Here is a 26,208-nt window from a genome sequence, read left to right as displayed (position 1 = left end):
TGTGGAGGCTTCTGACACTTTTTGGTTGTGTTTGAGTAGGAAGTGTCTTGAGAACAGCTTTTCCTGTGGTCTTATCTCAAGCTTAAATATGAAGATACACAACCGGTTTGGTTTTCTCCTTTAAAAATATTTAACTGAACTTTCAAAAACCTCTGCTGAAGAAAAGCAGTTTTGGTCCAAGTGCTCAGAACAGGCTTAGACCAGTTTTCACTGCCCAAATCCCAGTTCTAACTATTACCAAGAAGTTTTTCAAGTGATCTAAATGAAAACTGCCTTGGTAATAAATTTTAAAGGAAATTGCTTAACTTTTAAGGTTTCCCACTCAACACTTCTACTTTAATAGTGACTAAAAAGAAAAATACTAATCATAACTGTCTTTTAAATCTAATTGATACGCTCACAGTATAGTCAGATTTGAGGCATCCTTTTTTGCTATTAAACAGTTATCCATACATGAATATATCACTTGCTGGCATTGCATTCCTAGTTAATTTTATTTTCCTAATTATACAGTTCTCACACCTTTTTCTGGTTTGTTTTAGATCTGTACTTAAAGTGGTACGTTTTGGTTTGCATTTTTTTTTTAATTATTCAAAAGCACAGAAAAAGTCATTTGTGCAGATGGAGTTTCTCTTCATGATACGCTGATTCAAGTATATAGTAGTTGAAGGTTACCTTCCAAACCATATAATATTGAAAAACTTGGGATTTTTCTTCATTTTTTAAAAAATAGAGCTCTTCATGTTCTGTAATTCTGTAAAGTGAGTCTTGCAGTTGCCTGCTGCCCGAGTGGTAGTGATGTAATTATTCTCTAGAGGGGAAATGCCTTGAGTAAATATATGAAACGAATGGAATAGACATTATGCAACTTCCATCCTTTTTGTGAGGCCTCATTTTTGTAAAACATTTTTGTTTTGGTCTTCTGGCTGGATAAATACAAGCTGAGTGAAACCTGATGTCATGGAAGCTCTTAACACTTTCTTTTGCCTCAACAATTCTAAGGAAAGCTTTCTCTCTTGACCCTGCTTGGTTGCTGGAGTTGATTTTTAAATGTGTGTTTTCTCCTACTGTGGGAAGATTGCTTTTAATGAAACAGAACTCCTCAGTGACTCAAACCTTTGAACCTGGTAGAATGACACTTCCAAAGTGATGGGTTGACCTAAGAGTTCAAGTCCAGTCTCAATTTTAAATACTTTTTCCCACCTACTCATTTTTCCAGGTAAATCCACAGTTACTCTTCTGAAAATTTGAATCAACTCTCTTACGGAGAGATCTAGATTTTTCTCTAAATTAAAATTGATTTTTAAAATGGGCAAAACACCATTTCAATCTCCAGAATTAAAGCAGCATTAGACAGTTGTGAAAGTAGTGCTCTCTGCAAGAAAAATCCAGGCAAGTAGTCTGAATCCTGTCTGCATCCAGAAAGTCTTCATTTCCAGCATTTCTAAGTGCTCTGATCTGTTGGATTTGGATTAGGTTTGTCTCTTGTCAGTTCTAAATCAAAAAGCTGTTGCCTATGTTGGCTTCAGTTTGAATACCTCCTAATCCTCTGTTTTTGGATAGGAGAGTCCCCCTCTGACCAGCCCTGTGTACATAGCTGAGTTTGGCAGGTCTCAGTGCTGTGGGTCTCTCTGCATGTACGAGCAATACTTGATTGTTGTTGGAGCACTGAGGAGAAGGCCAGAAGAGAAATTCCACCCTCCATGGCCTCCTCCTCTCTCCCTCTCCCCCAGCTCCTCTTTTGTGGTCCTGAACACCAGTGCAAAGCGTTCTCTTCCTGAAGAGGAAGTGGGGTACCTCAACTTCCCTAAAGGACCATTAGAAAACTGTAATTTCAAAATGAGTTTCCTGTCCAAGGAAGAGGGCTTAGCACTTACAAGAACAGTTCTCCACTGTACGAGGCAGACATTTTAGTTTTATGAGGAACAAATAAAACATTCCTGTGTGCTTTACAGGCATAACACTTTCTTAGAGCCTTTAGTTCCAGAATGACCTGTCTGCATAGCTGTGCTGATCAGTCACAGAGAGTAACACGGCCTGACTGTTCAGCGGGGCCAGTGCCGGAAAGCAGCAGAGGTGGGGGAGCAGGCAAACCAAAAAGCAGCAAAGCCTTCCCTTGCTTTTCAGCTGGGATTAAGTCTGAGGTACAAACAGTTGCATTCCTGGTGTGAGGAGGTGGTGGCGTTGCTGGGTGGCAGAGCCTTGCTGAGGTCAGTGGGGATGCCTGGGGTGCACCCAGGGTTTCACCGTGTCCGCTGTGAGGTGATGCAGGGCTTTGCCACCACGGGCTGCAGGCAGCAAAACCTCACGTGTCTGAGCTGGGCCTTGCCAGAAATATGTGAAAGGGATTATGCCAATTTAAATCAGTTCTTTGGAGGTGTGGAAAGCATGGCCAGGTTGACCTTACCCTGCTAATCCAGCTTTAAAAATAAAGTAATTGTTGTCAGCATGAAATGTTGAGTTACTTTGGGGTTTAGACTTAATATTGTGCTTCATGCTATAATAAAGTTAATTGTGTGCTTTGAAGAGCACAAAAATGGTGAAAACACACCAAAATCCTCAATGACGTTCAACTGTAGAATATCCAGAAGCAGCTGAAAGTTTTCCAGTAAGCATAATAGCTTACTTGTTATGGGACTTAGGATGAAAAATAATTGGTGAATCATGTTAAAATCAGTCTAATGAGAAGTCGTAGTCTGTGCTGTATAGTATTACTGAAGATTTAGTGGTAAAGGCATGTGGTCACATGAACTTTGATTTTAGTCTTTTTTGTTTGCAGATTAATGCTTTAATTCAGTTCTCTTTGCCTCTAAATCAAGCTTATGGGAGGGCTCTCATGGTATACTCAGTTCTTAAATGTGAAATCAAGCTCATACATTACTGTAATATTACATTTTAATATTAGTGTGTAATAGATGTAAAAAAAGACATTTTCCCTTTTTTTTCCCTCTTTTTCTCCACGTTACCAGATATGCAAAAGGAAATCCACCAAGTGCAATAGTGAGACACAGATTGTAGAGAGGGAGATGAAAGGTTAGGTGAAATGGAGACAGCAGTAGCACATAATTACTGAGTCTGATAAACATGTTATGTCATTTTTTAAATTATTCCCTAGACTTTCTTGTAATTAATTGCATCCTTGCCCAAGGTTTGTTGAGCTGCAGATAAATCAGTTAGCAGGTAGTGCTCCAGTCTTTCTCTTCAAAGATCCTTGTACAGGGAGCAAGTTCATCTTTCCTAATTCAATAAAAGCCATTAAATGCCTAGCTGTTAAACATTATTTTATCAGCACTGGAAATATCTTCTAAGGAATAATTTATGAGGAGCAAACAAACATGATTCATCAATTACTTTTTCTGGTTAAAAACTTCTTCTCAAATAGAGAAAAAAAAAATCTTTAAATGAGTGTAGCAGCAGAATTTGTATTTTTAGTGTCCTAAGTTGGATGTGTGCTTACATGGTTCCCTAATGCTAAAAATGAGTCACTGACAATGGTGTCTTTTGCAGTAACAAAAAAGTAGAAGTGATGCAAGCCAGAACTCACATTTGACAGATTTGAGAAAAGGACCTATAGAATTTGTGTGTCTACTGTGCTCTGTCCTCTGACAGGAGAGGGGTCCTAAGGATGAGCACACAGTAGCCTTGAGAACACTGAAAAGTGAGGAATCTGGGGAAACTGCTTCAAAAGAATAAAAAAAAATTCTAGTTTAAAGCATGGGACTTAAGTGTGCATTTGTTCTTCAGTGATTAGACATATAAAACAAAATAATTTTAGAGTTAGATGTCTGTTGCAGGTATCTACAGCAGTTAGCAGTAACATGATGCAATTCCCATACCTTTTTGCATGGATGCTAAATAACACATTGACTTTTCTTAATGACCACACTGTAATTAAAGGAGCTTACTTTTTCCCCAGCGGAAATTCTGGAATTGGCTGGAAATGCTGCAAGGGACAACAAGAAGGGTCGAGTCACTCCTAGACACATCCTGTTGGCTGTAGCAAACGATGAAGAATTAAATCAGGTAAGAAAAACCTCTGCCATGTGAAGGCCAGGATTTCCTTAGGGCTTCTTAAATTGCTATATTTCATATAGCTGACTTGTAACTCAAGAGCTCTGCTTATTGAGCAGCACACTGGGAAACACTCACCAGCATGCTGGCTGTGCAAATATCTACAGCACTCAGCTTAATTACGAATTTCAGCACTCCTAAAATGTGTAAAAATGCAATGGAGATGAAAATGTTTGCTAACACTATTACAACCACTTCTGTTGGACTGGGGTATTGTCATAAATTCTTCAAGGACACAGAAAATCCTGCAGATGCTGGTTTTTTGTTTGTTTTTAGTTTCCCCCTTAGACAGCTGAGGACTCAGTGGGACCTATCCTGTACTCACTGAAGTCTGTTATTGTGACCACAGAAGAGCTCTAAACTCTTGCAAGTCTATATCCTTGGCAGACTTAAAGATGCCTTTAACCTGGCCATAAAAAAAAAAAAAATTGGCATTATTATGACAGTGCTGTGGTGTCAGCCAGAGGCAGTGGCTGTGATTAATGTATCTTGGTGTGAGGCACTGTAAAAACCCCTCTGAAAAGATACTTTTTCCTAATCTGTATATCATGATGGAGCAGGAAAAAATAATATTCCCCCAACCATCCTCCTTCTGGTTTTGCCTGAAATTTGGTAATACTTTCCATTCATTATCCCTTTGTAAGCTTGGAGCCTCACTGAGTTGAGATTGGGGAGCAGTAAATTCAAATCAGAAGGTGGGAGTACCTGGGGGACTTTGATGTCACTGTCTGTATCCTCCTGAATAGTGAATTAGTCCCAGTTAGATGTATAAAAATGAGTTAAAGTGGTTTTAAATACAGAACATGATGTATTTCACTTCTGCTTTTAAAGGCTTGAATAAACTGCACACTCTTGAATATTGATCTTCAACTGCATATTTTTTGAAGAAAGACAGGTATAGAGATTTGTATGAATGTTGCCCTCCATTTTGAAGTTTCTTTTTCTAAGAAAAAAACAACCTTTTTAATAATACAGTTGCAGGAAAATGCAGCACTTGGAACATATACTGGGTTCTTCACAGTGTGGCACCTGCTGTAGTCTCACACCCTGGATTTTGGGGTCCCATTTTTCTCTCACAGGCTGCCCTGCTGGGCCCTCAGGGGTGTGCCTGGGGCTGTCTTGTTTTTCCTCATTGGGTAACAGCCTTCATGGCATGGATTCAGAGAAACAGTTCTCAGGTGAGCCCTAGAGATACTGACAGTGACAAGCATGTGTGCAAGAACACATGCCCCCTTTATAGTTAAAATCAAGTATGTGGTCAGCTCAATTTCATGCATTTCTCATGTCTTCTTCAAGGATAATGGTGGAGCAACTCAAGGCAGTATACAAAATTTGCAGTAAATCCTATTTTCTATTTATCAGTGAGTAAATACTGGAATTTGTCATGTACAACTTTTTTTTCTTATTTTTGATTAGCTATTGAAAGGGGTCACCATAGCCAGTGGTGGAGTGTTACCCAATATTCACCCAGAGCTGTTGGCAAAGAAGCGGGGATCAAAAGGAAAACTGGAAGCCATCATCACTCCACCCCCAGCAAAGAAGGCAAAGTCTCCATCACAGAAAAAAACTGTATCAAAGAAAACAGGCGGCAAGAAGGGAGCAAGGAAATCCAAGGTAGAGTAATGTGTTTATTTTAAACCTAAAGCTTGCCAGCAGTAGCTGCAGGGAGCTTCACACTGGGTCAGCTCTCCGTTGCATGTGTTGTTACCAATGGTGATTTCAGCCACAGTGTGAGCAGGGGAGGATGAGCTCTGCCCTCTCCCTGGTGTGCCTGGAGCCTGAACACCCTCAGGAGTGTCCCAGGTGTGCATCCCACAGGTGGGCCATAAATACTCTGTTCTTTGTAAGAAACATTCTGAGGTGGGCAGAGAGTGAGCCAGGAGACAAGAAGAAAGAGTGGGGCTGTGCTGGTCATGCCTTACAGGTTTCAGTTTGTAGGAGTAGAAAATCTTTCCAATATGTACATGTGTGGCCAAGGATGTTTTTTCTTTTGCAAAGCAACTACAGTTAAGCAATACATTTGGCAAGTAGGAAGAAAAGTACAGGAATTTCACATGAAATGGACAAGGAATGTGAAAGTTCCCTCTGGGTCAAGCAAAGCTTCTTTATTTATTCTGTTTCTGTTTACTTGGTCTCTCTTCTGATTGTTTCACTCTTTTGGTTTTTTGAGCTGTTGAATTTAGTTTTCTCCCTCAGAACACCTATTAGTTGACATTTCAAATGCAGTGCTTCCAATAACCATGCACTAATAATTCCCCTAAATCTGGAATTTTTTGCCCTGCTTGATTACAAAAGCAGGAAGTCTGTTGTGGGGTTCTGTTTTTCTTCCACACAATAAACTGTATTGTCTGCTTACTATATTGGTATTTGGCTAACAGTAAACTCCTAGGGAATTGAAATAAGACCCATGAAAATTTAATTTTCAAAACACTTGTGTAAAGTAAAGCATGGTTACAGCTTCTAAAAGCACAATGTAGCCTTGCATCAAAGTCATTTTAGTTGCTTGGCTTCAGACTTAGTTTATATACTTTGAAAAGGGACAGTAGGGGAACAGTAGCTTGCTCAGTGTTCCAGGTGTCCTTTATTTTTGTTTCAACACAGATATTGCTAAGGCACCAAATATTTATATGAAATTGTAAGTAATAATTTTATTGAAAATGTGAAATTGGCACCAATTGAGTTTATAACCACAGCCTTTGTGAATTGACTTCCTTTTCAAAATGTTCTAATCCTCCTTTTTGTTCTGTAAACCAATTAATTCCTGAAACCTGTTATTTCACTGCAGTAATAAAGTTGAAAAAACAAATGGTGGTTATGGGGAACTCCTCTCTCCTCCAGCAGTTTCTCTGGAGATGAAAGTAGGTGATGATGTTAAATAAAACAGAAAATTGTTCAGCCCATTTCCTGCAAGCAGGCAGATAGAAAGTAGATGTATTCTCTTGATACTGCTTCTAAGGACAGCCACATTACAAAAGAGAATTTCTAAAAATAAGTCTGAAATCTGGGAGCACCTCCTTCACACATAAAATTTATTCTTGGACAAGTCAGTTTCTAGCTTACAATGAGTGTCTTCCCACACACAGAGATCTGGAATCTTTGTCCACACAAGCCATTAGAAAGCTGTTAAAAGTTTGGGGCTGTTTATATGTTTTCCTGCAACATTTAAGACAACTGTCATCTCAACTGCACTGCTGTGGGCAAGAGGAGGTGCCTGTAGCTCTGCAGACATTGAGGTCGTTTTTCCTATTGATCCCTTCAGCTGTTATCAGGCACTACAGGATAAAATCCAACACCACTGTTTGTACAGGCATTTTATTGCCTGCTAAGCATTTAGTGCATGTCATATATCTTAGTGTCATTAAACTGTTTTTCTCAGAGCCTTGAGTTAACTAATTAACTATATTTCTGGAAGAAGAAGCAGGGAGAAGTGAGCAAATCAGCCAGTGCTGACAGTACAACAGAGGGAACTCCTGCAGATGGTTTCACAGTCCTGTCCACCAAAAGCCTGTTTCTTGGCCAGAAGGTATGATCCTGCATTTTTATAAATTAATACCTATTCTTCTGTGCTGCTTAGGGAACAGCCCCCTCCTACTACCCCCTTTTCCACAAAACATCTAGGTACAATGGACATTTCCCCACTGAGCAATCGAGATGTATGATATCAGTTTTCCTCATCAAAGAAATTCTCCGAAACAACTTCTAGAGCATTTTAAAAAGTACATAAGTCTTCATGTGACTACATAATTAAATACTTAATTAGAAGGAAAGCCTGTGTGCTTGTAATCTGTCTCTTTCATAAACAACATAATTGTTACAGATAAGCATCTGCCAAAGAGATTATTCTAAGCATAAAATGTATTTTTTCCAACAGTCAGCCCACTTCATTGCTCATGTAAATGATTTACAGGTTTTTATCAAAACCTATTTCAGACATTTGATCATAGTAATGGTTTTATGCTGTGTTCTGCTTTGTGATTTATAGAAGTTAATGTTGTGTAATAATGAATGATGCTTTTATGAAAAGCTAGAGATCAACAATTCTTTTTTTTCCTGTGAATATGATTTGGGATGTGGGTTGGTTTAATACAAATACATATCTGCTTAAAGAGGATCCATTTAAAGAGATGAGTCATTAAATTAATTTGGTCTTTTATCCTGAAACCTGCCTTTAATTTGTGATGCAAAATTTTCTTAAGTAAAACTGCATCTTTCTGCTATCATTCAATAATCAGATCATTGTGTTGTAAGCCATAAAAGATGAGCCATTGTCCATTGTGGAATGTAACTCCTCTGACTCATTTTTATTTCATACTGAGGTTGTTCTCCATTTATCCTCCAGTTTGTTTGCCAAGTAACATGCATGAGAGTAACATTTTTTTCAATACTTCTGATTTTCCACATTTAATTTTACAGCTACAGCTAGGTGGCTGGTTTGGTAGGGTTGGATTTTATTTTACTTCTGTTAGGGGGGGTAATTTTTCAAAAACATTTTGATTACTAAATTAGAACCCAAAATTACTGTTTCAAGAAAGCAAGTCACTTCAGACTTCTGGAGCTGATTTTGAGCTCATTTTAGTTGCCATAGGAAACCTGTAATAAGACCTAGAGTTGTGTTCCAGCAAGACTGACCCAGCAAGTCAGTGGGGCTTTGCTGTTGGGCTCAGTGGAAGAAAATCATGAACTCCAGGACTGCTTTAAGCTGTGGTGGGCAAAGCCAGTGTCTGTTGCACAGCTTCCCAGTGAGTCCTAATACTGGGGAATGGACTTTCTGGCTTTCTCATTCACTTGAGTCCAGCCCCCTGAGAAGATTACTGGTGTGACACATCCAACCCTGCACTGGGTCCTTGTCACTTAGCTCTGCACATGAGAGGGACCGGGTGTTAACATTTTGTTGTAACACATAATGAAAAGAGAAATTTTTAAAAAAATGAAAAACCTGTTTCTCTCCTGTGAGGGAACACTCCAAATCAAACAGATCATGTTCTGAGGGTTAGAGAAGGCATTTGAAGAATTGCTGCTGAGATCAATCAATCGGGATCTTTTAAACCTTCTGTGACATTCTTGAACACTTTTCCAGCACATCTGTTTGGTTTGCAAAACCATTATCTGCCAGATCAGAAAATCCTTTGCTAAATGCAGAGAAGAAAGAAAACAGTATTGGTTTTGATATCACACCATTCATAAGTGTTTAATGGAAAAAATATTTTTATTGGCTCCATGTTTATGGAAGGAAAGGGAAGGAACTTATTTGCAAGAGCAGCTCTTCATCCTTCTAATAACCCTAAATTTAATTTGATGCAAAAACCACAAATGAGAATGTTGCAAACCTGGGTATTGTTCAGTTTTTAAAATTACAGTTATTGCATTAAATCTTTAGGTAAATGCTGACATTCAGCTGGAAAGTCTTAGAGGTCATGAAATGGCAAAGAATCGTTCAGTTATACTTGTAGAAGTTTATTAGTGCCACATTAATTATTAAAATCTAGTTAATATGTAAATGATTGCACATCCACAAGTGACATCCTAGTGGAAATGTGGCATTGTGCACATTAACTAGTTTGTTTTTCCTGAGAGTATTACAAAGTAGAGGCAGGGTTACAGGATCTCAAGCCTAAGCTCTAAGGTTTGGACTTTCCAAGAGACCTCAGCTTTTGGTCTGCACTAAGCATCTTCAGTTTTCAGTATGAAATTCATACCAGAAAAGGCTTCAAGACTTTTAAGGTAATTTTGTCTGAAATTAGAAATGCCAGGCTTGGCTTAGAAATATTCATGGATGTGCTAAGTGCCATCTGCATTTTATCTAACTAACATTTAATTGAAATGTTACCTCAAGTTATGTCCGTTCTTTGTTGCACATGTATATGCAAGTTGTATCAATTTATTATTTTAAAGTGGCCCTTCAGGGGATCACTTCTGCCTAATACATGCTTCATACTATTGGGTAGTGAAATTGAGCAATTATTCATTGGAGGATTAATTCCACAGGAAGAATTCTGATTAATTTTTTCTTTGTTTTTGGCAGTTGAATAGCTAACATTGATAGCTAACATACATCGAGCAGTAAATGCAGAATTTAGTAAACTAATACATAGCTGCCAACACATGCTATCAGTCTTGGGCAGCTTTTTAAGCATTTTCTTGTTGTTGCTAAATTGAAACTTTAATTACCAGCTGGCTGTTATGTAAATATGAGTAGGCTCAGGGATAGATTTAAGGTGCAAAACAAAAACAGTCTGCAGCTGATAGATCTGGGGCAAAAACTTGTAGAGCACAGAATTAGGAATAAAAAAAATGACAGAATGAGCAAAATATGTTTAGGAACATACTATAATCTCCACAAAACAGTCATGGTGTGTGCATGTGTTTTGCTGTTGGTTTTTTTTTAATTTTAAAATTCATTAAGTTTTTTAACATTTTGGTTTGATTTGATTTGATTTGACTGGTTTTTTAAACAGCAGTTGCTTGTAGTCAAACTCAAGACTCAAACTCCAGTATGATTAACTCACCACGTGTGAAGTATTAAAGGATTCCAAGCTATTTGGAAAGGAAGCTTTCTTAGATTTTATTACAAATTCCCAAACAGACTTGTACTTAAAACAGGGCTGAAATACACTCATTTTTAGTCAAAATCTCCCTAGTTTGAGGTAACATAGTTTACTTAAGCAACATATGCAAATTATATGAAATTGCAGACTTTTAAAAAGACAAAGAAGGTCAATTCATAGAATCAAATGAATGAAATGGAAATATTTTCTTCCGAAAATTTAAATATAGGGATGGTGGCCTCCTTAAATGTCCCATTCACTTGTATGGGTTTCATGGACTGGCTCATATTCCCTGTTAATAAATTAACATGCACAAAGAAATTATTTGAAGTGTTGCCTTTAAGAATGTGGGCTACAACAAACAAGAGATAAAATTCTGATATGGATGATATAAAGTGTCATGCCTGAAGATGGCTGAGGGCTTTTGGATTAAAAGGAAAGCCTGGCCTAACTGCAGCTGGTGGCAGGAATTGCATAAATGAATGAGAGCTTTCTCCTTCATGATTGCTTTCCATATCACCCAAACAGCTACCTGAAAAATAATCTAAAATACATATTGTAAACTCAGGTGTTGGTTATGCTGTAGCTAATGTACTTCCTCAAATGAAAAAGTCTGGAAAATCTGTTGCACTTTTAAAGTATTTAAAGTTTGTCAGTAGGTTCCTATGAAATCAGACTTCCAACAGAAGCTGTGAAGCAGTGTCAAACCTGCTCAAACCCTGGTTAGAAACTTCCCATAGCTGCAGTTTTGACCTTTGCCAAGATTAGCATTCCCAGTAGGTTGCATCAAATTGTACAGTTGGTTTTGTGTTGTGGGTCACATCCTATGAGGAGACCCCCAAACTGTCTCTTAAGAACACATGGTGCAGATATTAGTTCAGTCTCCAGATCACTGTGCTGCCTCCTGCAGTTTCCTGTGTGCCTCAGGAGAGAGGAGAAATCTTCCTGTGATTTCAGGAGAAATCCTCCTGATTTATAACAAGAAATTGGAAGACATGCTTGAAATATATGGGGGTACTTAGAGGAGTAAATGAGCATTAATGGGTGGGTTTAAAAGACACAAAAGGAAGTAAAGCAAACAAAATAAAAACTAGAAGCAATAAGCACATAATGTCATGTGCCTGCTTACAGTACCTCACCAGACATTCCCAAAGGCTGCAGAACTAATGAGGACTCAAGTGCTGTAATACAGAACATGGTGACCACTGATAAGGAAAGAAAAAAACCACATCCCCTTGTTAGGATGGAGGAATTGCTGGAGATAAGTGTCTGCTTTCTCAGAGATAGGCTCATGTTTGCTGGCTTAAAGAAGGAGCAGCAGCAGCTTTGATCCTGTTTCAGTGCAGAATAGTCCCAGCACATCCCTGTAACTGATGCATAAGGGATGCTTAGAGTGTCCTTCATCTCTGTACTTGGGGAAGAAACAAATACCATCATTTAATGGCAAAATTAGAATCACAGGATAGTTTGGAAGGGACCTTAAAGCTCATCTCAATCCAACCCCCTGACATGGGCAGGGAAGGGACACCTTTCACCAGACCAGGTTGCTCCAGGCCCCATCCAACCTGGCCTTGAGCACTTCCAGGGATGGAGCAGCCTTAGTTTCTCTGGGCAACCTGTGCCAGGGCATCACCACCCTCAAAGGGAAGAATTCCTTCCCAATACCTAATCTTAACCTCCCCTCCTTAGTTTAAGGCCATTCCCTTTGTCCTGTCACTCCATGCCCTCATGAAAAGTCCCTATCCAGATTTCTTGTAAGCCCTCTTTAGATACTGGATAATAATAAGAATCCCAGATAGTTACCAGTGTAAAACCAAAATAGAGCTTACTAGTTGGTACACTCATGTTCTCCAGTATGAACAATGTTTGAGTCTTGTGTTTGAATTTTTTTGGGCTAATATCCCTTTATGACCTGCCTTTTATTTTGCATATTTGTTTGCAGTGATGCTATCTCCATCTGTGTTGCAAAGCTCACTTTTCTGCAGCTTCTCTGTGATTTCCCAGCTGTCCTGTTATTTCCCACCTCATGCTTTTCTTTTCAGCTGAACCTTATTCACAGTGAAATCAGTAATTTAGCCGGCTTCGAGGTGGAGGCCATTATCAATCCTACCAATGCTGACATTGACCTTAAAGATGACCTAGGTAAATGGGGCATGGGTTGACACAACTAACGGTCACATGGAAATTATGGAACCCAGAATTTACTCTCTAGGGCTTCATACCTTTAATCAGGGCAGAAATTCAAATCTTGCAGGTCCTGCTTTGTTGAAAAACTACATTCAAAACACTTTTTGACCAATTCTGAACACTTGCAGCTATTGCTAGTCTTCTAGCTGATTTCAGTTCAAAAAGTTTAAATTCTTTTCCATAATGATCATATGTGACTGTTAGCTATTTTGGGGGGTTTCTTATTTGGATACTTTGAGGACTAAAATACTTTTTTGTCAGGTTTTTCTCAAAATAAGCAGTTTCTCCATTCTACCTGCAATCTCAGGGGTTTTATTTCAATACTTAGAGTAGGTTTAAAAAGTTTTGAAAGGGCTTATTACACATTTAGCGGTCCCAAATCTTCCATACCTTGATTTGATGTTTAATTCAGTCAATAATTTGTTTCCATTATATTTCAGTTCTTCACTGTCACTTTTACATTCAGCTGGAAACAAATACTGATATTATACAGTGAACTGTCATGGGTGGAGAATCACTTTTGAAGCCTTTCTCTTGTTTCAGATTGATAAGAAATAAAAAAATCATTCTGTAATAGAAGTTTATTCTTCAAGAAAACAAAAATTGCCTTTCATGCATTATGTACTGCGTTCCCTTCTTATTTGAGTAGACCTGCTGCTGTCTTTTTTGGAAACTTCCTTAATGGAATACAACCCGTAATTCTAATACTGCTGCATTTCCTATGGGAATGTAGAGAAGTAACTTCACAAGAAAAAAGATCTAAGAAGGCTAATTTTTATATCAGCATTTCTTAGAAATACATCTATTTCTGCAAGTTAGCCATTCCAGCACATAATTAAAAGATATGCCTTACTTTTAAACATACAAACAATATTTGTATTTTTTAAAGCAAATTATGTACAATCCTGGCTGCAAATACATAATTTCCTACGTGTGAAGGAAACTGGCATTTTTAGAAACAAAATGATGAATGGCATTACATATGAAAATCAGTGGCTGTCAGCTTATTAGTGCTGACAAAATGGAGAAACTAATTATTTTGTTTGTCTTGATGATCCTGAATTTCTCTTTTTTAAACAGATTCCGTATTTTAATGTCATGCTCTGTGGGGAACTGGTTGTTCAAGGTTTCTGCAAAGTGAAATGGGGCATTCGCTGATTTTAAAACTTTGGAAATTATCTCATGTGATTGCTCTGACTTGTCATTTTAACATTTATTTGATCATGTCATACTCAATATTCCTCCTCCTGCTCCCTACACCCCTTTCTCTACACACACCTGCACACACAACTCAGCATACTCCTTTGGCGCAAGGTTTGGAGATGTAAAGGTAGGAAAATATGGACGTTGGTACATGTGTAAATGTAGAGCCTGTGCTGGGTCTCTGTCCAACGTGGTTGATATACATCTGTTTACCTGTTGTAGTTGCAAGTTGTACAGGCTGACATTGCCACGATCGACAGTGATGCTGTCGTTCACCCGACAAACTCTGACTTCTACACCGGTGGTGAAGTAGGTAATGGCAAGTTCAGTGCTGCGGAGTTCGTATGTGTGTGCATGGTCAGCAGCCACCAGCTTGTTGTAGCTATGCAGATCTGCATTCATTTCTCACTTCCAGCAGTCCCCACTGATCGTAACAACAAATGAACTATTGCAAACCTAGTGGGCATTTTTGGTTTTTGTTGCCAAATCAGCCTTTCAGAAGTAACCATGGAGTGCACCACCAAAATTGAAGTGCAGGAACAGTGTGTTAAATGCAGGCACGTGACCAAGTAAATGACTTACAACATTGTTGGTTTGACAAGTGCCTGAATGTGGTTTGAGTCTTGATCTTTAGATTTTAACCAGTTCCAGTGCACCCTCTCCTTGCCAAGTTTCAGATGTTCATATCTGGATTGACAGGCTCGATCTAACCTGTTTGTATTTTCCAAACTCTTAAGATTATCCTTATGGACCGATGAACTTCCTTAGCCCTGCTTCACGGTCCTCACACCCACAAGCCCAGGCTAGGGCTGCACACACATCAGTCACCTGGGCTACAAGGATGAGAGGAGGCATGACAGAAAACAGGACAGACCTCTTTATCCAGCCATCTTAACTGTCCCTTGAGTAACTCTTCTCCTAGCCCTTATCTTACCACTCTGATATACAGAATATTGAAGAATTTTATAAAAGGATAAGAGTATTTTGATTGAACTGCCTTGGTAATTTCAGAAGGCAAATCAGAACTTGGGCCAAATGTAGAAGTTGCTGGCAGTGCTTAAGAACAAGTCAGCTGATCCCAGCCTCTGTTCTGCATCTCATCTTGACCTCACCATCGCTGTGAGAATGGGCTCCCCCCATGCCTGAGGCCTTGTTTTCAGTACTGACTTGGAGGGACACACATCCTGCACCACCTGTTTTTTCTGAAAGGGCTGCATTCTGAGTAACAAGCAGAGAAATATAGCTCTGCTTGACCTGTTGGGGCAGAAGTACTGTGACTTTGCTGGCTAAATAATATGCAGAGTGTCATAGTAGCCTGTACCTGAAGAATATGCTTCCAAAGTCTGTCAGACCCATTTAGCCAATGTGCCTGTCTCCTACCCTGTGACAAAGAAATGCTTTGCTACTCTGCAAAGAAAATTGTCTCCTGAAGTTGGACTGCTCATTCCTTAGTGTAGGTTCCTGTTGCCTCTGACTGCTGTAAGAAAGAATAGAAGTGCACAAATGCTTAGCTTCCAATGATTAACTTTTACCCATCTAAATTTTTTTTAATTTTTTGTTGGTTTTTTCCCTAACAATTTAAGTGTACTGGGGGCTTATCCTGAGAATTTTAGAGCCTAAATTTCTGCTAACGCTGTTTTCAACACTGATACCAATGCCTGCTTGGAAAGCATGAGATAATGATCTTGTTCTCATGGGAGTGACACATATTTATGCTTGTGAGCAAATAAGCTACTAACCTTGAAGCTGTGAAGCAAGACTTTCCTCAAGAAACTTGCTAGTGTAGTGGAAAATGGTTAATACAGTCTGTCCTTTGCCAGATTAAGCTAATTTACGACATAGATGTCAAATATGATTTCAATATAAACCCTAACTATTAATCAGAAGAAGAGCATAATTGAGGAGTAAATGCAGAATATTTCACTCATTCATACCAAATATTACTTTTTCTCTTCTTTGTACCAGATCTGCAAGAAGAGAGCTCAATGGAATAAACTGACATGGTTGTTCATTGCTTTTAATTATAAATTAATTCCCAGTAGAAGGGAAAAAGCTGATCCTTCTGGATTGAATTAAACCTAAATTCCATTAAATGTACAACGGCTTTGCAATGGCAAAGAAATGACCTACTTAATAGAACTTTGCTGTTCCTAGGTTCTGCACAAGGCTTAATTATATTTCCCCTTGAAACAAGAGAAATTAAGAATTATGAATGTCATGGGTTTTAGAACTGATCAGAGTCCATGGACTCATGGGGGATATAACTGGCATACATATAAATATAAACAGGAATGATATGGAAATATATGCAACAAAAATACAACTAGAATGGAAGGCTGTTTCATTCCCTCTCCAACCCTTCTCAGTCAGATTTTATAAGACCCTGGAGTCAGCCATATCTGCTGGATGGGCTCAGCAAAGGGCACAGGGTGTTGTGCTTTACTCACTGCCTTGGAAGGGCAGAGTGCTTCCAAGCACCTCAGTGCTGCTCTGGATCTCCTTTCCCAGCACTCTCCTAAGACACCTTGCTGCTACAAACAAAGCTATTACTGTCTTTTCTGAGAGGTTTGTAAGGTGATCCTCCTACTCAGTTGTACTGGGATAGGCAACTTTAAGTTCAGAAAATCCTTAGGAGTTTGACTGAAGTATTTATACTTAAAAGCTTAAATGAGCACAAACAGCAAATTACACTCTGACCTACACAGTCTGACCTTGCAATCCAGTTTTTGGCAAACCCTGTTGTGAACTGGTTATGAAAAAGCCAAAGAAAAGGCATAGCTTTTGTAATTGTCCTCAGCTTTTGTACCCCAAAAGCAATCAACTCCCATGAACAAAATAGACTCAGGGTCACAGAGTCAGTTTTTGAATGGAAAACAAATGCATTGTTTTCAACTTTTCAGTTTGGAAGAAATTTAGCAAAACAAAACAAAAGCATCTTGCAGTCTTCTTAGTTCCTAGAGCTATATAACCTGATTTAGTAACTGGAATCTTGGAGGAGGGACTCTGCTTCCTGGAGCATATAGTATGTGCACTTCCATCAGAAATTGCTTTTTTTTTCTTTCTTCATCAGTGGAAGTAAGGGGTGTCACCAAATAAATGTCTAGATCTTTAGAGATCCTAGTTCTGAACTTTTGGAAATCAGTTTTCAAAGCAATATCTCAAATCAGAGCCTTTATGATATCACTGCTTTTTATTTATCTACCTTTATAATTAATATGCACAGTGCAAAATTATGTGGGATGCTTATGTAGTTAGGAAAATGCTTTCTTGGGCTGTTTTTTCTTTCATTAATATTTAAAACTAGAGCTGCAAAATAAGATCTAAACCATTTAGTGATGGACTGCCTTTGTAAACAGCATACCTTTTGGTTGCCCTGACACACTGCACAGCTCTTCTCCTCCCAGAATAACTTTCTCCAGCTCCTTAGTTGTAGTTAGAGAAGTTCATTGGAGGAATGTGTTCCTTAGAGATTCTCCTTATTTCTGAGGCTCTTCCTCTTGGTTAAAGGTGGCTCAACAAGCTGGGCAGTTACCAAGTAAAGCAGCCCGCTGCACTCACGAGACTGTTTCATTCCTGGGGCCACCTGTTGGGGTCAGGGACCAAGATCAGGTGAGTTTCAAATTCTTATTGTGGCAAATGGCTCTTTAAAACAATTTGTAAGAGAAGAGGGGAAATGAATCCTAGGGGAAGGAGTTACGAACCTTCAACCACTGTTGAGCTAGCACATTCTTCTGGAACATTTCACACTAAGAGATGCTCATGAGAAGGAAGGAGGTAGGGATGTCGTGTCAGATGTTTTTTGACAGTAAATTCAAGTCTGAGAATGTTAGCAAGGGATACCAGCGTGAGGTGTTTGGGTTGCTAGGGTTGTCTTTTTGTTCTTTCTGTTATTGTTGTTGTTGTTTTTAATGACTAGCTAATTCTCAAGTCCCAAAAGGTTTAGATCTTACTTTGCAGTCCCCAAAAAATGTTTGGGCAGAAAATTCTAGAGTGATGTAACAAAAGTGAATGATGAGTCATGTGTCTGCTGAGATCAGAGGAGTAAACTAACAATTCTCTGTTCAGGGAGCACTTTGGAAAAGAAAGGTGGCAAGGAGTTTGTGGAAGCCGTCATTGAGCTCCGCAAAAAGAACGGGCCGTTGGACATAGCCGGAGGTGAGGCCGCGCTTCGGGACCCCCACCCAGAGCCCTGTGGGAGGGGGGCTTGGCTCACACAGCCCAGCTCCCCTGCAGCACTGCTGGGGCTCTGCTGTCTGCAGGCAGCTCCCAAGGGCTGTGTGTTTGTATTCTCCACAGTTAAACTGCACACATTGCATCTTAAGTAACCTTTACCTGGGAAATGGGCAGTGCTGTAGTGTTACAGTAGAGCCAGGCTGTTCACAGGTATGTGCATGCACACTCAGTGTTGATCATTAAGGGCACAGTTCAGAAAAGCAATTAATGAGACGCTTATTCTTGAGTCCAACTCTGTTAAACATCTGCTTTGCTGAAATGCCGCTGACTTTCACTGAACTTAAGCATGTGCCTAAAGTTCAGCATCTGCTTGGGTACTTAGTTTAATCAGTGCCAAAATCATCACTATAAAAGCTTATGACTTTTTGATGCCTAGTTATCAAAATTTATGTAATCTCAGAGAAAAATCTACTATGTGAGTAATAAAGTTTGATAATGGCAATATATAATTTTACACCATCTGTGAAATTGCTGATCCGTGTTGTTCATATAGAAGGCTGATTCTGCCATCTGTGTTTATGCTATAAAAATAAATACAGTGTGCACAGTTTTGTAAACGAATCCTAACTACAGCCGAAGGGGAGATGTAAGAATTCAGCTCTGACAGGAAAAATTACAACTGTTTACTTCTGGAGCTTAATACTTCGGGGTTTTCTCCCTTGCATTTTAAAAATTTTAATAAGTTTTTCTTGGAATTTTTGTTCTGAAAAAATATGCAGAATCAATTACCCACTTTTTTCTTTTTACTAACTTCTGCACAAGATTGCTTACCAGCCCAGACCAAACTGCTCCAAATAGGTGGCAAGTTGAAAAGAAAAGTTTCTTTTTCTCAGCTGTTAGTGCATCCCTCAGATCTGGGGGTTGCTTGGCAGCCTTACTCCAGGGCAGCTCTGCACTGCACTGGGATAAACTGGCTGTTAGGGATTGGGGTTGGAGGACTCTAGAGCAGAACTAATACATCCATCTTTCAATCCTACATATACCCAGGGTTCAGATTTTTCAATTCTTTGGGCATCCCTTTAATTTACCCATAACCAGAATGCTTACCTGGAATGTGACTAGCACAGAATAAGTCCATAATTGGCTTTATCTTTCTTACTTCCCATTTCAGTGCATTTGCATTTGAAGTAAAGGACAGCTGCTCTTGGTAATGAACAGTTGTCCTCATCAGAATCCTAATGAGTTAATTAATGACTACCCTGGAAAACACTCCCTGAGAAATATTAAAGTTGGTCATGTGTATCAATACAGTATTTTATTCTTCCAGGGTGAGGATGATATCCACATTTCACATCTGACTAGAGATATGTCAGCTGCTTTTAATAGATTTTACTTGGATTTATGATGTATTCAGAATCTGCCAACGTTTTAGTTGCACATTATGACAAATTAACATTGCCTAACACTGAGACTATTCAACATGTTGGGACTCTGCAAAGTCATAAGAACATAAATGCCTGTGCTTCCATTGTCCTTCAAAATGTTCTGGTTAACCCCTGGTCAGGATCCATATGACAAAGTCTATTTTCTCCTTCCTGCAGCAGCCATGAGATCGTATCCATATGTGATGATCATGTGCCAAGAGTTACCTCTACTATACTTAAATAGCAAAATGCCTCATAAACATTCCAGAATGGAATAGAGGATTTCTATAAGCACCTCTGCTTATAGACTGATTTTCTAATTTTTTTTAAAAATTGCTGGTATTTTTATTATGGTTTTGTGAAGACATAAGTTACCATTTTATACCAACATTTTTGTAGGGTATTTTAGGGGCTGACTCTCTGTGAAGGATCACTGTATGTTCTTGTGAGATTTCAGATAGATGTTTTTCTTCCCTCAGCTTGTGATTAGGGTGGCTTGCTTCCCCCCAACAATTTTTTTTTTTAACAAACCAAAGTTACAACTTTTTATTTGCAACCACAGCCCAGTGAGTTCGGAAATGACAGAGATCCTCCTACCCTGGCTTCTGGCAGGCAGAGCACAGTGTGTTGTTGCTCTGTGATGGGAAGTGGTGAACCCAGAACATGTTCTCCTGCAGAGAAGGAGGCCTCTCATCTGGAGAATCCCTGCCTGTCAGCAGTTTGTAGGCAGGGTCTGCTGCATCTTCTTAGTCTCCACATGTCCATGGTAATATTGTGGTGATAAGATGTGATTAGCATGGTAAAAATTCTTTTTCATTTCTTTGTACATACAAGGCCTGGCTTGTTGTTACACAAACAATGTGAATCAAACACTGCAAATCTGTAAATGCATCCTCTACACCCCTCTGTCAAGAATGTGATGAAAGAGAGAAACTAAGCCCAGCATTGTTCAAGTGATCTTGGATGACCCATACACAGAAAAGCTAAAATAAAGCCAGGCCCAAAGTCTTGAAATCACACAAAATGTCTTCATTATAGTTATTCAGAGACAAAGCTGGAAATTAAGCTGGCATCTTAATTCACCTCTTTTCCATCCTTCCTTTGGGGTTTGCAGAGCACTAGTAGCTCTGAACTGCTCCAGTTTGGGGTGGGGAATGATCAGAAGCCAGCTGAACACTCTGTACGTTTAGCAAGAGTAGCTGAAGGTCACTGGAGTTGTAACTCCTTGTGCCTGTCCAGCATCCTGGTATTTACTGTATCTCTGCAGTAAACCCAGCCAAAGCAAGATCATCCCTTGTCTGGGTTTGGGTTCTAACAGATATTTCCCTTCTCCTTACCCAATCCTAAGTATAAATGTGCTTCCTTTGATGTCAGCCACGAATTCTTGCTCTCTCTCAAATAAGCTCAATCCTAGCTATGATTTATAAATTATCACAGCAAAATGCAGCTGGAAATGGAAAACACAAAGTCTCTGTAATCATGTTATATTTTAAGGCTGTGTGATTTGTAATCTAAAACATTCTCAGGGGCTAAGGGAATGTCTGTTGATTGTTTGCTCTTTTAATCACATGTGCACTCCTTTAATCCTAAAGAGAGGAAGGTAATTATGTTTCATTTTCAATTCTTCCTAGCTGTTGTCAGTGCTGGCCATGGACTGCCTGCGAAATTTGTGATCCACTGTAATAGCCCAGGTTGGGGCTCAGACAAATGTGAGGAGCTGCTGGAGAAGACAGTGAAGAACTGCCTGGCTCTGGCTGATGAAAAGAAGCTGAAATCAATCGCATTTCCTTCCATTGGCAGTGGCAGGTAAGGTTGTCAGGCAAACCTGATGCCAAATAGGTCACGTTCTCTAAGTGCCATCTGGTGTTCCAGTCCCTTCCCATGTACAAAACATATTGCTACAATGCTGGCTTTTTTCTTCCTTGTTTGAATCAGTTACCTAAAAGAAGAGTTTCTTCTAGGTTTGTCCAGGCAGTGCTTGGAGCTTGCAGTGTTTTCCTGGGTACTAATTTAGTGTTGGAAGAGCTCATAGATCTCCCTGCAAATCTTAGAGCATGCAAATGGGATAAAGATCATAAAATTAACTTTGAAGAGAATGTTAAGAGACTTCTTTCAGACAATCAACTCATTAATATAAATTGGAGATGCAGAAAAGAACATGAAGAAAAGGGGTCACTTTTGCCTGATTTTAGTGCATAATGAAACTTACCTGTCTTAAAACAGCCAGAAGACATGGCTTAGTGTTTGTTTAAGCAGCAAACCTAAAGTGCCTTGATTCTCAGGATTTGCAGAGTCACTTCAAGCTTTCATCCAAAATCCATAAGCTGAATTCCATAGAGTTTACATCATGGGACTATTTCATTAAAAAAAAAAAAAAAAAAAAAAACCTTAAAAACCCTTGCCAAGGTCTTGGAAAGCCTCAGTCTAAAGTTCAGGTCCTCTGGCTCTGTACAGTGTGCTCAGTGCCTTTGGAAGTTGGATCATGTTATTAAGAGTCTCAGTCCAGACTGACTGCACCTTTAGTCTGAAGCTCTTGGGTTTGGGGTGCTGAGGGAGGTTGAGAACACCTGTCCCTCATTGATGGCTCAGTAGGAAGATCAAGGGCCAAATCTAAGCTGAATTACACAGTTGTGTCTCTTAACCCTGAACAACTGACCCTCTTAAGTTTGCCATGAAAGAAATTGGCTGGTGTACAGCAAGAATATTCTTCCCATTGTGCTGTGTTGCAACACTAGATTAATTCTGGCATATTCTGTGGGCTAAGGCAGAAAACAGTGTTTGAGGTTTTGGGTGAATGACAAGAAATAAAAGTTTCATTAGGATGCTAAATTTAAGCAACTTGCATCATAGAAATCTCCAGCTAAGGTTAATTTGCATAGGTGTCATTTTTAGGAGACAACTTGAGCAAACTTTGCAGAACAGTAGAGAAATAAAGCAGGGGGTTCATAGTAACTTATTGGATTAGCTGTCAGGGTCACAGGCTGGTCAGTACAAAGAGAAGCTCTGAATCACTCTCTGGGAGAAATTCTATTCCTCTGTGGAATAATGTAAAGAGTGCAGTGTGTCTGTGGAATTGGTTATGTAAAAGTGGGACCGTGTAAAGTATCTTCCACACAGCCCTGTCTTTTCTGGATAGCCCCCAGCAAAGAACCATTCCCAGCCCTTGTTATGAAGTAGGTGATTGGTACTGGAAGATGATGAAATCTTAAACAATCCTCAGGATTCATTTTCTGTTCTGAAATTTGGTTACTGACAGGCAGAATCTGGGACAAGTCCTCCACTTGGCCTATACGTGTCATTGTTACTTGAGCCAGTTGAAGTGGTGCTTTTAAAAGATGGAGAGGAATCAAAAGGCCTTGAGTAATATATGAGGTTATGCATTTTTCCTTTTTTTTTCCTCTTAATTAGACATACTCAAGCAAAAGTTAATTTTGGAGAGAACATAATATATTCTGACAATACTCTCTACTTGTTTTTATGAAGTCAAAAGCATTAAAAAAAGAAAAAAGTAAAGCTTTAAAAGATAACAAATGCCAAAGACACCACATGTATGCAGCTGTTCTAGTACAGGCATCTGTCAAGCAGACATCACCCAATAAACCCACATAAACAGTTTCATTCTCTTTTATAGTTGAGGAATGGGATTACATGAGGGCAGTTCAAATAAATCACGAGGGGAAATAAAATAGCATACTTGTAGCATTCATTGGGCCAGATGCTCAGCTACAGCCAACTTATGGAAAGCACGACTTGGGTTCTGTTCAGAGGTAGCCTGGAGTTCAGTCTGGTAGGGCCAGCAGGAGAAAAGGGAAAGGAGAGTTAGGGATTGAACATGAACTCATCCTCTGAGAAGGGATTTCATTCTGAGGCTCTGACTTTGATCTGAATTGACACTGGTTTGGCTAAAGTCCCAAGCTGCCTTTTCACAAGAATTTAACTCAGACCTATAGATCAATGCATCAGGCTTCTGTTTCTTGCAGCCCACACATGGCCATCAGGCCAGCACCTTTCTGCTGATTTTGCTGCTCTCTCTTGTTTCTTTTGGGAGAGGTGTCCTGAGCAATGGATTGTTATCAGCTTGCCTGGCACTGTGCCTTCCTTTCACCAGGCCACTCTTTCATGTGCCCTGGTGTGACCACACTTGGAAGTTGTGTGACTTCAGAGGCCCCTGAGAACAGTTCAGAAACAGTGTATGTCCCTGGTTTGGTGCTGCCCTGCATGACAGCTCAGGAGTAAAGTTCCTGGAAGATCTCTTCACTGTATGCCAGGATGTAGCACTCATAACCTGCAAGTGCCCAGGTGTGGAAGCTGCTCTGTGTCAAAACTGCTCTCAGTTGATTATCCCTGACCAGTTCATTTGGCTTTGGAGTAGTACAAGCTTTGCTCACAATGTTTTTCCCTTTTTTTTTTTTTCCCTTCTTCAGTAGAAGTAAAAATCAGACATTTTCAAAAAAGAAAAAACAGTGTAAGCTATTTCATGCCATCATTTTTGAAATATCACAAACATTATCTTCAAGACAGCACATATAACATCACATTACAGGCAGGACTGACTTAGAATTGCTCTCTGAGAATGTTTTTTGATTAGGCAATGTGCAGCAAGTGGGCCATGACACAGGCAGTTGTCCTTGACATTTGGTGTGTTGCAGCACAAAATAAGGAGATTACAACAGCATTTTACTACCAGTGTGGTGCTTCAGTGAGCAAGTGCTGAGAAATGTTCACCTGTTATTGCCAGAGGTGGATTTAGCCCAGCTTCCTTGAACTGCTCAGGAAATGCTGAGAAACTCATCCATCTGTGTAATCTGTAAATTATTTGTAGTATTAATAGTACACACTTTATAACGGGGAGTATTAACTACCAGGTATCTGTAAGTGCACGCCAAGGAACCAGGTGATGTTCAACAGGCTCTTTTGGGTGCTACTCCTAAGAGAGTGGTCATGTCCCATCACCTTCAGACTGACGTGGAGTGTACATCACTGAGGCTGGGGGAGGGCTCAGAATTTGGCAGGGTAAAACCCAGGTCTGGGTGAGTAGCAGTACTTCAGGAGTAATGCAGGAACAAAGTTCAGGCCACATTTCAAGCCGTTACCAAGTGTAATTCCAGGAGTTTGCCAGGATCTATAAAATTCAGATCATAAAGTTCAGGTCATAGCTTTGTTCATACCATTCTACTTGTGCTTGACTCGTTTTGAGAATAGATGAGTCTTTCAGACAAGGATTCCTAGACAAAAATGTGAAGAAGTTTGTAAGAAAGGTTGTCAGATTAGGTCCTGTAAAATCCTGTGCTTAGCTACCTTTAGTAGTGGTAAGACCATATTGCACTTGGGTATTTTCATGTTTCATATTCTATATCAAGTTCTCTGTCCCTTTTTACTTTTCTTTAACAGTTGCTTTGCTTTCAGGACAGGTTTAATTTTGCATCTCCAATACATTGCTTTCCAGAAAACAGCAGCCACTTGGTTTACTTACGTGTTAAATGAGAATTGACACATCAGGTATTGGGAGGTTCAGCCCAACAGTGTGTGTAGATTCTGTATTCATATTTTAGAAATGCTCTTCTTCTGTTTGAGCATTTTAAGTCTTGCCTAAATCAACAGCTTCTAATTCACACTGTAAACGCTGGCTTTGCAGCTGTATTTGCTGTGAGGTGTTGGAGAAAAGCTGGAGCCTTCTCCCGGAGGTTAAACCATCAAAAGTTGGTTCAGCAAGTCTTGATTTTCTTTTTTTTTTTTTTTCCTCTCTCTCCTTCTAGAAATGGCTTCCCAAAGCAAACAGCTGCTCAGCTGATCCTGAAAGCCATCTCCAGCTATTTTGTGTCTACAATGTCCTCTTCAATCAAGACGGTGTACTTCGTGCTCTTCGACAGCGAGAGTATAGGGATATACGTGCAGGAAATGGCCAAACTAGATGCCAACTAAGCCTAGAAAGCTACAGTACCAGCCCCCTCTTCCACCCATCAGCATCCCCAAATCCTTAAATCATTGTGAGGCAGAGCATCCCTTATTTTAAATTTTGCTCATCTAGGGAAATAAAGGTGGGGGCTTTGTTGTTTTGTTTTGGATTTTTTTGTTTGTTTTGTTTTTCCTCTCTAAACTGTTTTATGTTGGCACTGATAGTTGGCATTACTGCTGTTAATGCACTGTTATACCAGGCATTGTCTGAAGTTAGTGTAATCTAGAAGATTTTATAGTTTTATTTTAATGAAGTATGAATTGAAGCAGGAAGCTGTTAGGAGTATGTAGTCTTTTACTTGTGAAAGAAACAGGCCAACCCTATTTTGTAACTGTGTTGTGGTGCTTTATCAATACATCAAGTGGCGTTCCTTTCATTTTTTAAAAGAACAGATGCTATAAACCTAATTTGTGTTTGTTTATTGTCTTAATGATTCTGGAAGAAAAAAAATACAGAAACCCTGTTGTCCTTAATTATATTTACAATTTTGAAACTGTGTGAATTGATTTAGTAAAATGTTTGAACTGTTGCTCTTGGTGTACTCGGATTGATTTTTCCTTTAAGCCTTCATTTTTAAAGTTCTGAGAAGTTAGCTGTGAGAGGGATGAGAGCAGATCAGAATCAGTGACCTGGAAGCTTGTTTGGATAT

General features: G+C 39.4%; 1 protein-coding gene across 4 annotated transcripts in view; it reads left to right on the top strand.

The window, feature by feature from the left end:
- LOC120498482 (core histone macro-H2A.1) overlaps window positions 1-26,088 on the top strand; it is a 42,977-nt gene extending 16,889 nt beyond the window's left edge. The window contains exons 3-9 of one of the 4 annotated variants that reach the window (XM_039701293.1): window positions 3,917-4,023; window positions 5,488-5,685; window positions 7,487-7,594; window positions 14,229-14,319; window positions 18,072-18,161; window positions 21,235-21,409; window positions 25,360-26,088. In XM_039701293.1, the coding sequence (XP_039557227.1) occupies window positions 3,917-4,023; window positions 5,488-5,685; window positions 7,487-7,594; window positions 14,229-14,319; window positions 18,072-18,161; window positions 21,235-21,409; window positions 25,360-25,525 (935 nt within the window). In that variant the 3' untranslated portion in view covers window positions 25,526-26,088. Of the gene's footprint in view, window positions 1-3,916; window positions 4,024-5,487; window positions 5,686-7,483; window positions 7,595-12,658; window positions 12,759-14,228; window positions 14,320-18,071; window positions 18,162-21,234; window positions 21,410-25,359 lie in introns of all 4 variants that reach the window. The other 3 variants (XM_039701291.1, XM_039701292.1, XM_039701290.1) reach the window with 3 other exon arrangements.
- Window positions 26,089-26,208: the final 120 nt, after the last annotated feature.

Source organism: Passer montanus, unplaced genomic scaffold (assembly GCF_014805655.1).
Source record: "Passer montanus isolate IOZ18808 unplaced genomic scaffold, ASM1480565v1 scaffold15, whole genome shotgun sequence".
NCBI classification, from domain to species: domain Eukaryota; kingdom Metazoa; phylum Chordata; class Aves; order Passeriformes; family Passeridae; genus Passer; species Passer montanus.
This window is presented reverse-complemented; position numbering and strand designations above follow the sequence as displayed.